Source organism: Heloderma suspectum, chromosome 3, assembly GCF_057233095.1.
Source record: "Heloderma suspectum isolate Gila_16-S chromosome 3, 16-S_ref, whole genome shotgun sequence".
Classification (NCBI taxonomy): domain Eukaryota; kingdom Metazoa; phylum Chordata; class Lepidosauria; order Squamata; family Helodermatidae; genus Heloderma; species Heloderma suspectum.
In genome coordinates this window covers 271,810,047-271,823,476 of record NC_139460.1, presented here as the reverse complement: position 1 = coordinate 271,823,476, position 13,430 = coordinate 271,810,047, and the positions used below count along the sequence as shown (strand labels likewise).

General features: G+C 43.2%; 1 protein-coding gene across 3 annotated transcripts in view; it reads left to right on the top strand.

Annotated features, from left to right (window-relative positions):
• The window catches only part of ATG4B (autophagy related 4B cysteine peptidase), a 44,123-nt gene that overhangs the window by 26,171 nt on the left and 4,522 nt on the right, over window positions 1–13,430 (top strand). For all 3 annotated transcript variants that reach the window (XM_084846998.1, XM_084846997.1, XM_084846996.1), the window contains exons 6-11: window positions 2,139–2,211; window positions 3,453–3,532; window positions 7,847–8,043; window positions 9,007–9,085; window positions 9,480–9,625; window positions 9,927–9,983. In XM_084846998.1, the coding sequence (XP_084703124.1) occupies window positions 2,139–2,211; window positions 3,453–3,532; window positions 7,847–8,043; window positions 9,007–9,085; window positions 9,480–9,625; window positions 9,927–9,983 (632 nt within the window). The remainder of the gene's footprint in view (window positions 1–2,138; window positions 2,212–3,452; window positions 3,533–7,846; window positions 8,044–9,006; window positions 9,086–9,479; window positions 9,626–9,926; window positions 9,984–13,430) is intronic.

The window sequence follows — 13,430 nt, the reverse complement described above, 5'->3', positions numbered from 1 at the left end:
TGTCTTTTTCAGAATGTAGAGTGACATATACTCAAAGTGAAGCACATTGAAAGATGTTTCTTAATATGCTTTATTCAGACACTTTAACCCTTCCTCGAGAAATAAAATTACTGGAGAGCCATTAGGAATGCCTATGTTTTTATCCCACTATGGCATAACCTCTTTCAGTCCAAGGGCCAAATTCCATTCTGGAGAAGTTTTTGGGGCCTGCATTCCTGTGGGCTGGGGGCTGAAGGCAAAAGGTGCAGGGCCAAAATTCCAAAAATACTAGCATATTTTAGCTTAAAGCTCGTACTGCCAGTAACTAAGCCTTAGGAGAGGCATTTCGGCTTTTTAGATTGTGGGAGAATACTACACAAAAGCCGAGAAACCACTAAATGATCAATGGTTGGGGGAAAGGGGGTGGGGCCAAGGGAAGAGGGTGGGGACTTTGGGGGACTTCTGGAGGGCTGGATTTGGGCCCGCAAGCCTGAGATTCTGCACCCCTGTGTTATGGGGTGACTTTGGCTATTACCCTGGTACTGAGTTTCACATGAAACATAGTCTTGACAAAGGATCCAGCAGGCATTCAGCTTAAGCCAACTCATGAAGGTAACAGTATTTTTTTTTAAATTGGCTGTTATATGTCTGATGCCAGGGAACTAAACACTTGTTGAACATTTTTACTAGACTGAGTTCTTTGTAAGCCCCTCTTTCTCTGGCAGCTGCAAAATACATCTCAGTGGGAGAAAATGATCTTGTGAATCTATCTTCTGATGGATGTATCTCTGCTATATTAAATTATCTTTTGATACTAGGCACTCTTAACTTCACTAGGATCAGAAAGAAATGAAAGCAGTTGAAGAGCTTTGAGGCTAAGGAGCTGTATAGTTGGGAAATTAGCATTTGTTCCTAAGGAATAGATGGAGATGAAGAAAAACATGCTGTAGGTTTGGTGTCCAAATATGTGAAGCAGCTGCAATTTCGTTTAAAGAGAACTGTGTGTTCTTAGCATCTCTCAAAGTCAGGTGTTGTCCTACATGAACTTTCTTCAACCTGGTGCCCTCCAGAGGTTTTGTACACCAACTCCCAGCCATGCTGACTGGGGTTTCTGGGAGTTGAAGTCCAAAATATCTGGAAGGCACAGGTTGAGTAAGGCTGTCCTACATGAGTAGAATGGTTTTTTAAAACCACAAAGAATGGCAAGAGATTAATATGGCTATTCCTTTGGAAGCCCATATTGATCTGGAGTCCTGATTCTGTCAGATCCCAGTCATCAATCAGATTCTTTTGGTTGCCAAGATGAAACCAGCCACTTGTGCAAAAGATGACAGTTTATTGTTAGAAAATGAATGCAGAATACACACACACACACACACAGAAAGTTCACACCTCCTTTCAGATGTCAAAGCAGATCTTTGCCACACCCTGAATTTGAGTCCCCAAGAGAGACAAAGGCCTTAGGACCACAAGTTTCTCTAGGTCGGTAGCATGCATATTCCTCCTTAGAGGGAGGCCAAAGGGCAGGCCAGCAAGCTGGATCTTATAAGTTTCTCGGCTAGATGCCTCCTTCTAGCCCATGAGCAATGCCTCTCCTGCCCGCCCTCCCGGAACCAACAGGCTAACATGCACACGTCTAAGAGAAAGGAGGGCTTCTCTTCTACCCAAAAGGTCCCATCCTGGGAAACTAATTGGCTTTCTTGAGCCTCTAACATTCCAGCTCTTGGGAGGGGGAATCTGCCAGCTTCCCTGTGAGAATCAAGGCAAGATACCCTTACTTTTCCTCCAGGGTGACAAAATTTAGCTGGCATAAACAGCTTCAAAGGAGGCTGTGGAGTACCAGCATGTGTTAAAGGCCTGCTTTCTTAACCATAAAGCTGCTGGTTAAGTTAAACTACTCAGGTCCCTATGCATTTAGGAACTCTGTGGAGTCCACATTTTCTGCTCACTAACAAACTCACTACAAAGCCCCATCTTTTCTTGATGCCTCTGGAAACCTTTTATCCTTGCTGAGTACAAAAGTTTCCCCCATTTTTAATGGGGTTTTGGCTTCAGAGTGTTAGCAAACCCTAAGTATCTGTTCAATTAGTTAAGTACCCATAGTGGTTCAGAAGGAGCTTGAGTGACACTATGGACCAATTATGATTTGTTTGTTGCAGCCCAGATGGGAGTCGGAGAGGGAAAATCCATAGGCCAGTGGTATGGACCAAACACAGTTGCACAAGTACTCAAGTAAGTACTCAGTGGTTCAAAACTCTCATGGGTATTCTTTAGTTCACAAAATTGTTAGTAAGTATTCTTGCAGAGCAAACCAAAAGGTTGATTTCCCTCTGCTGTAAGTGACAAGTCATGGAAAATCAGATTGGTCAATGCTGCTTTCTGATTTTCCTTCCAAATAATAATTGCCCCAACCCGACAAAAGTGAATTATGCATTTGAGGCCCACTACTCAAGATACTGTATGTCTCTGGAACTCAATGTTGCCTTTGGAATACTGAGCCTTTCATTCTTGGCTCGGTGCTGTATAAGATTAATTAAATGGTTGGCAGAAAGACTGGATAGGCAGAAATTTAAGTGTCTTAGGGGCCATAGGATAGTTTGGATTCCCAGATCTGAGGCTGGAGACAGCACTCCAATGGAGAGAATCAACCAAGCGGAGGAGAGAATTGGAGATCTGAGCCTCTCCCCCCCGCCCCCCCGAGCTGGCACGGAAAGAACCATGACAGGTGCCTCTTGCGAACACAGCCTTGGAGGGGGGAAAAGGTAGCATTTCAGGGGTTGGGGAGGGGACTGGAGAGATCAGGATACGAGCTATCCTGGGGCATCTGCAGCCTCCTTCCCTCCCCTTCTGAAATGCTTTTGCAAATGGGCAAAAAAGCCCATCTAGCAAAAATGCATTGCAGGAGGACAGGGAGGTGAAGATCGCCTCCGCCACTCCTCCTGCCCTGCATAGAATGACCGTAAGTGTCTGAGTTTGGAGACTTAAAATCATCACAATAAGATTGCACCCTAAAAGATTTAGAATGTAACTTTTCAAAAAGTTGATATGGATCATCTATATTATTCCAAACCTATTTCTGTCAAGTCTTAAAACAAGATCCTAGTCTCAGTGCTCTATTGTAATTAACTATATTATGTTTTATATTGTATTTTTAAGGTTTTAATCTTTTGTAAACCTCCCAGAGATCTTTGGCTATTGGGCAGTATAGAAATGTAATAAATAAAATAAGCCTGGGTACATATAATGGAAATAATAGCATATTCTTCCCCTGTTATCCCTGCCTCTACTTCTGTCCCCTTCCTCTGTTACATAAGAAACACAAGAGCCCTGCTGATTAAGGCAAAAGCCCTGACCTGAGCAACATGATCATAGCCAGGCAGCTTTCTAGACCTCCTGACAGTTTTAAATCCCTGATTTAGCAGTTTCTCCTCTCTAATGCATTTGCATCTAACTTTTCTTTCTCTCCCTTCTAGAAAACTTGCCACTTTTGATACATGGAGCTCCTTGGCAGTGCACATAGCCATGGACAATACTGTTGTGATGGAGGAGATACGTAAGTGTTACTGTGTTGTTTGTAGAGGTGTGCTCTCTTTTTGATGAAGAAGATCTATGCTGAACAGAATGAAATTGAGGTGGATACTTTTACAGAAAATAGCATTCCTTATGTGCAGCAGAATTCAACCAGAAAAGCCAGATGAGTACAATTAATTCTCATGTCTCAGGTTGTAAAGTGCAGCTGATTCTGAATATGAACAAGAAAATTCTCAAACCAGCGTACTTCCACTGTATCAGGCCACTGACTGATTTGGGTGAGGTTTGTATGACACCATAGTTAGAGGTGGATGGCCAAAATAGTACAAGAGCAAGAATATGCTTCAATGCTTGCATGTTGTGTTTGGAGAAAAGTAGAAAGTTTAGGTTGTATTGAATCTGGAAAACCCTACCTCCAGAATATCAAATGATGGTACAGATAATTGCTACTACAATAAATTGCTTCTCTCTCTCTCTCTCTCACACACACACACACACACACACACGCTTTATTACAATCTCAAAACAATGTCTCAAGTATGGATCCAAAATTGGAAACTATTTAGCAGTTTGTATGTCCTCTTACTCCTGAGGGATCAGAAAATTACTTCCAAAAAGAAATATTAACATGTTCTCCTATGAAGAATAATAATAATGAATTCATCTGTTGTAGTAAAGAGAGATGTATTTTGGAAAAGTCAACAACAAAACCAGTGAGTTAAAACTACGCTCAGCTGAAATGGGATTTGTTTTGTGAAATCTTTGTCTGCAATGAAGCCCTCCTTTTGGTGATGGGATTGCTATATAAGTGTGAAAGAGTGTGTGTGTGTGTGTGTGTGTGTGTGTAAATGGTGTTTCCTGATTACAAAGGATCACCTATGTGGCCAGTAGAAAGCATCGCTCTCTTCTTATTTGCCATTGTTGACATTGCCACATAGCTAAATCATTGGCTTAATTGGATTGGCTATGTAACTGCATGACATCATCATGTTCACTACATGATCCCTGATTGGCAGAGATCACATGAAAGAGAGGAAAAATGGCACTTAAAGTAGCAATAGAGGGGAAACCAGTGGTTGCACAAAACCATACACAGCAATAAGAACAATAGGATTCAGAGTTTTGTGGGAATGGGATTGCTCCCTCAACTTAAATGGCTGCTCTCAAAACAGAAATTGAACTACGGGAACATTAATCTCAGCCTTAGTTATGGCATCAAAGTTGTAGTGTTGAATTTCAAAGTAAATAGCTCAAGTAAAAGGTTCAGGTCCTAAGTATCTTCCATGTGGAGAAGAAAAAAGGAAGGGATTTTAATTTATTATAAGTGGGGAAAATAATCAACCAAATAATTATAATAGTTGAAGGTAGATTACCTAGTTTTATTAGTTTTAACAGAGCAATCGTAGGGCCAATCTAAACGGAAATGCTTTGTGAAGTGATTTGGGCAAAATCCGCATTTTCACAGAATGAAAGTAGCTCTTTCCATGGTACACACAGTGCTGTATTTCTCTGCTTTTGAAGTATATACGGGAACTGAAGCCACTTTAGTTGGGGTGGGGAGGGGGAGTCCCACCACAAGTAGGAATGAATGTCAGCAATTATGTAGATGAGGGGCAGCCAATGGGTGGAGGCTTTCTCCCCCTCCCTCACATGTTCAATGAAGTGCAATCAATGCAGGACCTGCTTATGAGTAGATGATCATGACAGACCCTGTATACCCCACATACACACACACATGTATGAGGTGGGCAGGCAAGCAGGCAGCCGCTGCCGCCTGGAGACTGAGCAGAATGAGCGGGAGTGCAAGAGGCGCTGAGAGCGGAGAGCGTGGAGCTGGCGAGGGAGAGCAACTAGCACATTGTCTTTGATATCAACAGGTTCCCCCCCTCCCGCCAAAAAAAAAAACATGGGCTCAATGTAGTGCTTCTGAGTACATGTTCCTGAAAGTCATCCACCCTGGCATCTACCCTTTCTTAGCTGCACAGCTTCGAACCAGCAGGCATCCACCGTTTCTCTACTGTGCTCCTTCATAGCTGCATAGTTTCAAAACAGCAGGGCTGGCTCCCATCTCCACTCTCAAGCTGAATTACTGTTTAAAGTGAGAGGCAGCGAGCCACCATTTCTCAGCTATGCTCCTATGTAGCTGCACAGTTTTAAAACAGCAGGGCTGGCTCCCCCGCTGTCAGGGTGGACACTGAGCCCATAGAATCCCAGAGTAGTTCTGATTCTGAGGAAGAGCAGTCGCTCCTGGGAGAGGAGCGCACTCCTCTTTCCCAGGGCCAACAGCTGACGGAGATTCCTCCCACCAGCATTCCTAGCTTAGATAGCAGTCCAGGGAGTGACAGAGCGTGGATAGCAGACTTGGTGGACGCGCGATGCCCACGCAGAGAGCGGCGCCAAATGGAGGGCGCAGAAAGGAGGCGTAGTGCCCGGTTGGCGCGCAAACAACGGCTGCGCCCAGAGGATCCAAGGGAAAAGGGGAGGGACTCTCCCTAGTCCTTAAGTTCAGGGGTCTGCCAGTAATTCCCTTTCAAACGGGGACCAACTGTTATAACTTAGGGCATAGGTACTCTGCTGCTCAGATCTAGTTGCTACCTGTAGAGTTGTTAAGTTGTAAAAGAAGAACAAAGCTTGGAAAGGAATCCCTTTGTCTGTGTCTGGACTTGGCTACTGGATTAGACTGAGAGAGGCCTCCAAATGGCCCTTGACACCCGCTTCCACTCCCAGGCTTGATGTGGAACTAAAGGCAATGAGTTACTTCTGGGTAGATGTGTTTACCCCTCTGCTCTCCCCCCACCCCAGCCCCATGCTACTTTCCTGTCTGCCAGTCAGCGCCACTTCCACCAGCCTGCACCGAAGCCAGCTGAGGTCACACAGACTCATGAACAGTACTGAAGTTGCTGTGACAGGAAAATCTGACACAAAATTCATTTGAAAAAAAAACCTGGATTTAGGCAGGAAATGCCAGGCTAGCTACAGAGAGCAGTGTGTGTCATCTGACACTATCAATTTGGGGGTGGAGTAGAACTGGAGTAAAAGCCCCATGTAGATGGGGCCATAGTTGCAGTGATGCCTGATTAAAGGAGAAGGCAGGCAGGAAATCTTTGCTGTGACTGAACTGAGTAGTGCTTTTCTTCTATGCTATGTTTGGCAAGTTTCATATTTCAGGTAGTTGAAATTACATTGACATGTGGGAAAAGTAAAATGGGTTATGTATCAAGGTTTCATTTATAATAGCTCTTCTAAAAAAGGGGCAGCCTCACACCAGCAGGACCCACTGCTAGTGCAATGGGGAGCCAGCATCTCTAAAATCAACCCCAAATGAGTGGAAACACTCGTTTCTAGAATGGACCAGAGCAGCAGAGCTTGTGGAAGGAAGCTCTGCTGACCTGTCACAACCTGGAAACGTTCCCGCTTGTATGTGGGGTTGATTTTTGAACTGCTAGCTCTCTGTTGCACGAGCAGTGGGCCTTGCTTGCACAACAGATCAAACGGGAGCGCAGCAGCAGTATTGGATTCTGCCCAACATGTATAATGGGTCTTCTAACTTAAATGCACCATTTGCAGTGCAAAAGGAAAAAATGGGCCCTTTTGTTATGTACCCCAGTGTGCCCCATACAGTAAAAGTGTCTTGATGGGCTTGAGTGGTTAGCATACACTCCCAGATAAGAAATGACTGGGCAAAACTATTTTTGCATTTAGTATGCTTTATTTTAACACATAGATCTGGGTCACACAACACCAAAGCCCACTGTAGGTTAATTTACCCTTGAGGAGCTGTGGCACATACTGGCCGCCATTATGAATATGCAGCCCCCAATCAGGGGTTGCTGTGTTGTGCAAGTTTGCACTAATACGTTACTCTGAAAACACTGGTGAGGGGCTCGGGGTCGAGCGCATGCCTTCCGTGCAGGAGGTCCCAGGCTCCATCCCTAGTATCTTGGGTTAAAAGGCTCTCTGGTAGCAGAGCTGGCAAGCATCTGGAGAGCTGCTTCCATTTGCAGCAGATAGTCTTGGGCTAGTTGTACCTGTGGTCTGACACAGTATAAGGCAGCTCATGTGTTCACATCCAAGCTTCTAGGCCAAGGTGTGGCTCTCTATCGGTGCTTGAATACTTTGAGTATAGTGTGCTCATTTCTTGTGTTAAAGTCTCTGTGAAGTCTCTTGCACCAGAAGGCTCTTCAGAGAAACTGTGCCTGCGTAAGGGGATATTTATCAGAAGGCTTGGTGGAATCTTCACGAACAGTTTCTCTTGAGCATTCTGGATGGCTCTATGGCCAAGCCTAGAAGTTGTTTCACACCTTTGCTGAGACTGTTTCTGCTTATTTCTTGGTAGGAAGGCTGTGCATGCTCAGCTGTCCATGTCCTGGAGCGTCAGCATTTCCTGCTGCAGAATCAGACGTACTTTCCAATGGGTATCCAGATGGAGCAGAATGTACAGACAGGCTATTGCTCTGGAAACCTTTAGTGCTGCTGATACCTCTTCGCCTTGGGCTCACAGACATCAATGAAGCTTATATTGAAACACTGAAGGTAGGGGGTTCAAGTAATTTGAACTACCAAGGTATTAAAACAATCCAGTACCATGTTTATCTTTCATATGATTAAATCTACCTGGTTTATACCTACTTCCCTACAGTCAGTGCTAATCTGTCATTGGCAGCATTCTAAGGCCAATTCCATGTTCCATTGTAAGGGTGAATGCGTCTGAAATACATGAACCACTTGTGGCAGTTCAGTTGGAACATCAAGGATTGTCACAGGTGGAGGGATCTGTGTTAACTGAGCAGTTCAGGTTGGATGGAGAGTCTCACTGTCTGCTGCACTGAACCATGTAGAATGCACGTTTGATTATATTTAATTAGGTACGTGTAATAATTCAGGAGCTTACATTTCTCTCTTTATGGCTAAGGCTGCAATCCTACACATATGTAACAGAGAGTAAGTCCCATTGAAAACAGTGGGACTTAGTATGGAGTAAATATGCATGGATTGTGCTGTGAAGTTTTGCATTTATGGAGCTTGTGTAGTCATTGTTTTGTGTCAGTATTTGTCAGTCATCTTTCACTAGAGTTTTCAGATTATTTTAAATCATTTTTACTTTGCCCCTTCTTGAAAACCTTATGCTGTGCAACGGCTCTCCCTTGTGGGAGGGCTTTTGTCCTAAAAATGGGTCTTTGGAAGCTCTCTTACACCAAGTCAGACCATTGGCCCATCTAGCCCACTCAGTTCCACCAACACTGACTTGGCTGTGGCTCTCCATGGTTTCAGTCAGGCTTCTCTCCAGATGCCAAAGACTGAACACTTAAATCTCTGCATGCAAAATTTGTGCTCCCACTGAGCTACACCCCCTCCCTCTGCTATCAGTTGCTGAATGTTCAGCAGGCCAGCATCTGTCCCCATTTTTCTAATCATGTATTGCTCTCTGCTTGGATGGGTTGTGTATTTCTATTGTGTATTTCCATTTCTACCGGTTGTGTATCTGTTATTTTCCAGCACTGTTTTATGATGCCTCAGTCCTTAGGAGTCATTGGAGGAAAACCTAATAGTGCTCATTACTTCATTGGCTATGTAGGTGAGTAAACGTTATTGCCAGGAGTGTGTATATGGAGTACATCAGTGAATTACTTAGCTAAATGTTTGAAGCCTACCAAGGGATCAGATGTGCATTGCCACATCATACGGCACACCTCACCATTAAAGAAAAATATCTTGCTAAAGAACAAATCTGTCTGTCTCCTCTTTGCTTAGATGCAGGCTTAACTGTGGGAAATACTGAGTGATCCCTCATGGGTTGCCTCCTTGTGCAATTTTTCAGTGTATCCTTTTGTGAGTGTCTAAGACATCTGTGACTTTCCCAGTCCTGATCTGAGATGGAACAACGGTGTGCACATGATCTGCTCTCTTCCCATAGAAAGTTCAGTACTGTATTTCCTTTTTATAATTTCTCCTGGTCTATTTTTGTCTAGGTGAAGAATTAATCTATCTTGACCCACACACTACTCAGCCTGCAGTGGAGCCCATGGACAGTTGCCACATCCCGGATGAGAGTTTCCACTGCCAGCATCCACCCTGCAGAATGAGCATTGCAGAGCTTGATCCTTCTATTGCAGTGGTGAGTGTGTGTGTCTGCAGCTCACTTTCATGTTGAGTAAGTGCTGGGATCTGGGGCAATCTTTATTTACTTCTAGCTGAATCCTCTCCCTAAAAGGACACTGGTGTCTCACTGTCTGTTCTCTTCCTGTCTTCCTGCTATATAGCATAAACACATTCTTTTAGCTTTTGAAATGTGGCTGCTTCTGAAAACATATCCAAGATATATTCACTTTATATTTAAAACACAAGACATGATTATTTCCAGGCACCTTCTGTTTATGTATTCTAGGCCAATACAAATGTTGCCTTTCCTTTTGCAGGGCTTCTTCTGCAACAAAGAGGAAGACTTCAATGACTGGTGCCAGCAAATAAAGAAGGTTTGTATGGCGCAAGTTCCTTGCTCAAAAGGACAAGAAGATATGGCCAGAGTAACCTTTAAAATGTATAAATCATGAATTCAGCTTTGAATAGTAAACACTAATAAATCTGAATAGATACAGCATTAATCTGAAGACCTGTTTTGCCATTAACATCCTTGCTTGACTTGTTTGAGGCCAGGGCCTAGCCAAGTGATTAGTGTTTTGCTATGTTAGGACAGATGAATGTTCAGGTTGTAATCCACTGGGGAAATGTATTTTAGCCTTTTTCCCTGTTCTTCCTCTGGGGTTCCTCTTAGAATATTTTTCAACTATTTATTTAACATATTCTGTCCCACCTTTAAAGTCAAGGCAACTTGCAAACAAAATCCTATGCATGCTTACCTGAGAAAAAGCCCGAATGAATAAGATGGAACTTATTTCATTTGTAAGTAAATACACTGTAAGATGACAATAAATTAGCTAAATATGTACCTTAGAACAAAAATGAAATAAAAATATTTATGTATTAAAAAGATGACAATAAATCAGCAATAGCTTTAATATACAAATCCCTAAAATGTCAAAAAATATAAAAAGGGCAGTAATACTAAAATAATAAATAAAACCTGAAAGAGCAGCAGGAATGTTACTAAACACTGGGCCAGATCTAGAATTCGTCACATTGTAAGTCAGGGATGGGGAATTTGTGGTCCTCCAGATGTTTTTGACCTATAGCTCCTATCTTCCGTCACCATTGGCTGTGCTGACTAGGATTGATGGGAGTTGCAGCGCATAACATCAGGAGGGCCACACACCTTCCCCACCCAACTGCTATGTCCCACTGAAATTAATGGGATGTAAATTAGCCACAACCAGAAGTACAAACGGGGTTTCGAAGAGGCAGAGGAACTAGAGATCAAATCACCAACATTCGCTGGATCATGGAGAAAGCAAGAATTCCAGAAAAACGTCTTTTTCTGCGTCATTGACTATGCTAAAGCCTTTGATTGTGTGGATCACAACAAACTGTGGCAAATTCTGAAAAAGATGGGGGTACCAGACCACCTTACCTGTCTCCTGAGAAACCTGTACGAGGGTCAAGAAGCAACAGTAAGAACCGGACATGGAACAACCGATTGGTTCAAAATTGGGAAAGGAGTACGACAAGGCTGTATATTGTCACCCTGCTTATTTAATTAATATGCAGAGTACATCATGAGAAACGCCGGGTTGGATGAATCACAGGTCGGAATTAAGATTGCCGGGAGAATTATCAACCTCAGATAGGCAGACGATACCACCCTAATGGCAGAAAGCGAAGAGGATCTAAAGAGCCTCTTGTTGAGGGTGAAAGAGGAGAGTGCAAAAGCTGGTTTGAAACTCAACATTAAAAAAACGAAGATCATGGCATCGGGCCCCATCACTTCCTGGCATATAGAAGGGGAAGAAATGGAAGCTGTGACAGATTTTACTTTCTTGGGCTCCAAGATCACCACAGACGGTGACTGTAGCCATGAAATTAAAAGACGCTTGCTCCTTGGGAGGAAAGCTATGACAAACCTAGACAGCATAGTAAGAAGCAGAGACATCACCTTGCCCACAAAGGTCCGTCTAATCAAAGCTATGGTTTTCCCAGTAGTAATGTATGGCTGTGAGAGCTGGTCTATAAGGAAGGCTGAGCGCCGAAGAATTGATGCTTTCGAACTGTGGTGCTGGAGAAGACTCTTACGAGTCCCCTGGACTGCAAGGAGGTCAAATCAGTCCATCCTAAAGGAAATCAACCCTGACTGCTCGTTGGAAGGACAGATACTGAAGCTGAAGCTCAAATATTTTGGCCACCTAATGCGAAGAGAAAACTCCCTGGAAAAGACCCTGATGCTGGGAAAGACTGAAGGCCAAAGGAGAAGGGGACGGCAGAGGATGAGATGGCTAGATAGCATCACTGATGCAATGAATATGAACTTGAGCACACTCCGGGAGAGAGTGGAGGACAGGAGGGCCTGGCGTACTATGGTCCATGGGGTCACAAAGAGTCGGACATGACTTAACGACTGAACAACAACAACAACAAATTAGCCACAACTGTGTTTTATTGATTTCAGTGGGGCTTTTAAGCAAGATAAAGAGAGCTTTGGCTATTAGGCTGTATAGAAATGTAATAAAAAAATACATAAATCTTTCTCTGGATTTGAGTCATTTAAAAGCATTGGCAGATAACAAGGTCTTGTGCTGGCAAATTCAGCTCATCAAACTGGGTGCCAGGCAAGCAGCCCTGGAGATATTGTTCCACAGTTAGGGTGCTATCATCAAGAAAACCCCCAAATGCAAGACTCCAATAGGCACACAAAAATTATAGGTAGCTGTGTTGATCCATTAGAGAACTCCACAGGCAATAGGATATCTTCGTAAGAACAACACAATTTCATGAAGTATGAATAAGCTACCCCCAGAACTCTTCTTCAGGCTGCATACAAAAAATAAAAATTGGAGTGGGGATAGGGAAAGATGGGAAAGTCCCCAAAGTCTGCAGTTTGTGAAGTCTAATGAAAGACTGCCAGTGATATAATGCAGGCTCTACTAGTTGATTTCAACTAGAGATTTCAGGTGGCACCAAGAGCTACTGGGACAAAAACTCCAACAACAAAGAATAGTATTGGTTAAAAGTGTATGATTGTGTTGGTTCTCTGCTCATGTGCTTTAAGGGGTCATGAGCACCCTCTCCACCCACCTATTTAGTTGTACATATTTGGACTTTTAAGAAACTGGTTTCCAAGCATTTAGAAAAGATAGATCTGGAAAATACAAGCACACTAACTATTCTTGAAAGCCCCCATTTATCTCAAAAGACATGTAGGGGCATTCTGTGGCTGTTGCATCTAGTACTTGTTAGGAAATAGCTCCCTCCTTTCTTCTCCAGGACTTCAAATAAATAGGGAAAAATGCAAAATGGGGTCGGGTGTGTGTGTCGGTGAACTCAGAAAGATCTGTGAATTAGGGACTTCAAATCTCATTTGAATAGTCATCTCCATTTATCCAGTTAGGAGAGTCAAAGCGGTTGTGTTGCTGGTCATGTCATTCGCACCTATTCCATAAGCATGGCTGTGTGCACTCTGTGCTTAAATACACTTGCATAATTTTTCTTGTTGTGTATAATTTTGTTCTGCCAATTGTGGGGAGGTGGAAGTAACTGTACAGGGCATCTAAAACCACAACAAATCTTATTGAGCAGTTCTATCTAGCTTCTGAGATTTTCCTACACACACACAAGCATATTTTTGCAATCATAAGGGCTAGAAAGAAACAAAAGCCACACCCTGCCTTGAAATTCCAAGGACATTGAATTTTACTGGCAGTGCCTACCATCCCACCGAATCGGGCAGATTTCTGACTTATCTTAATCTGTGTTGATAAGTGAAATTGTGACATAGTAGTGAAGGTGTGTCAATCCAGCATTAACAAGTTAAA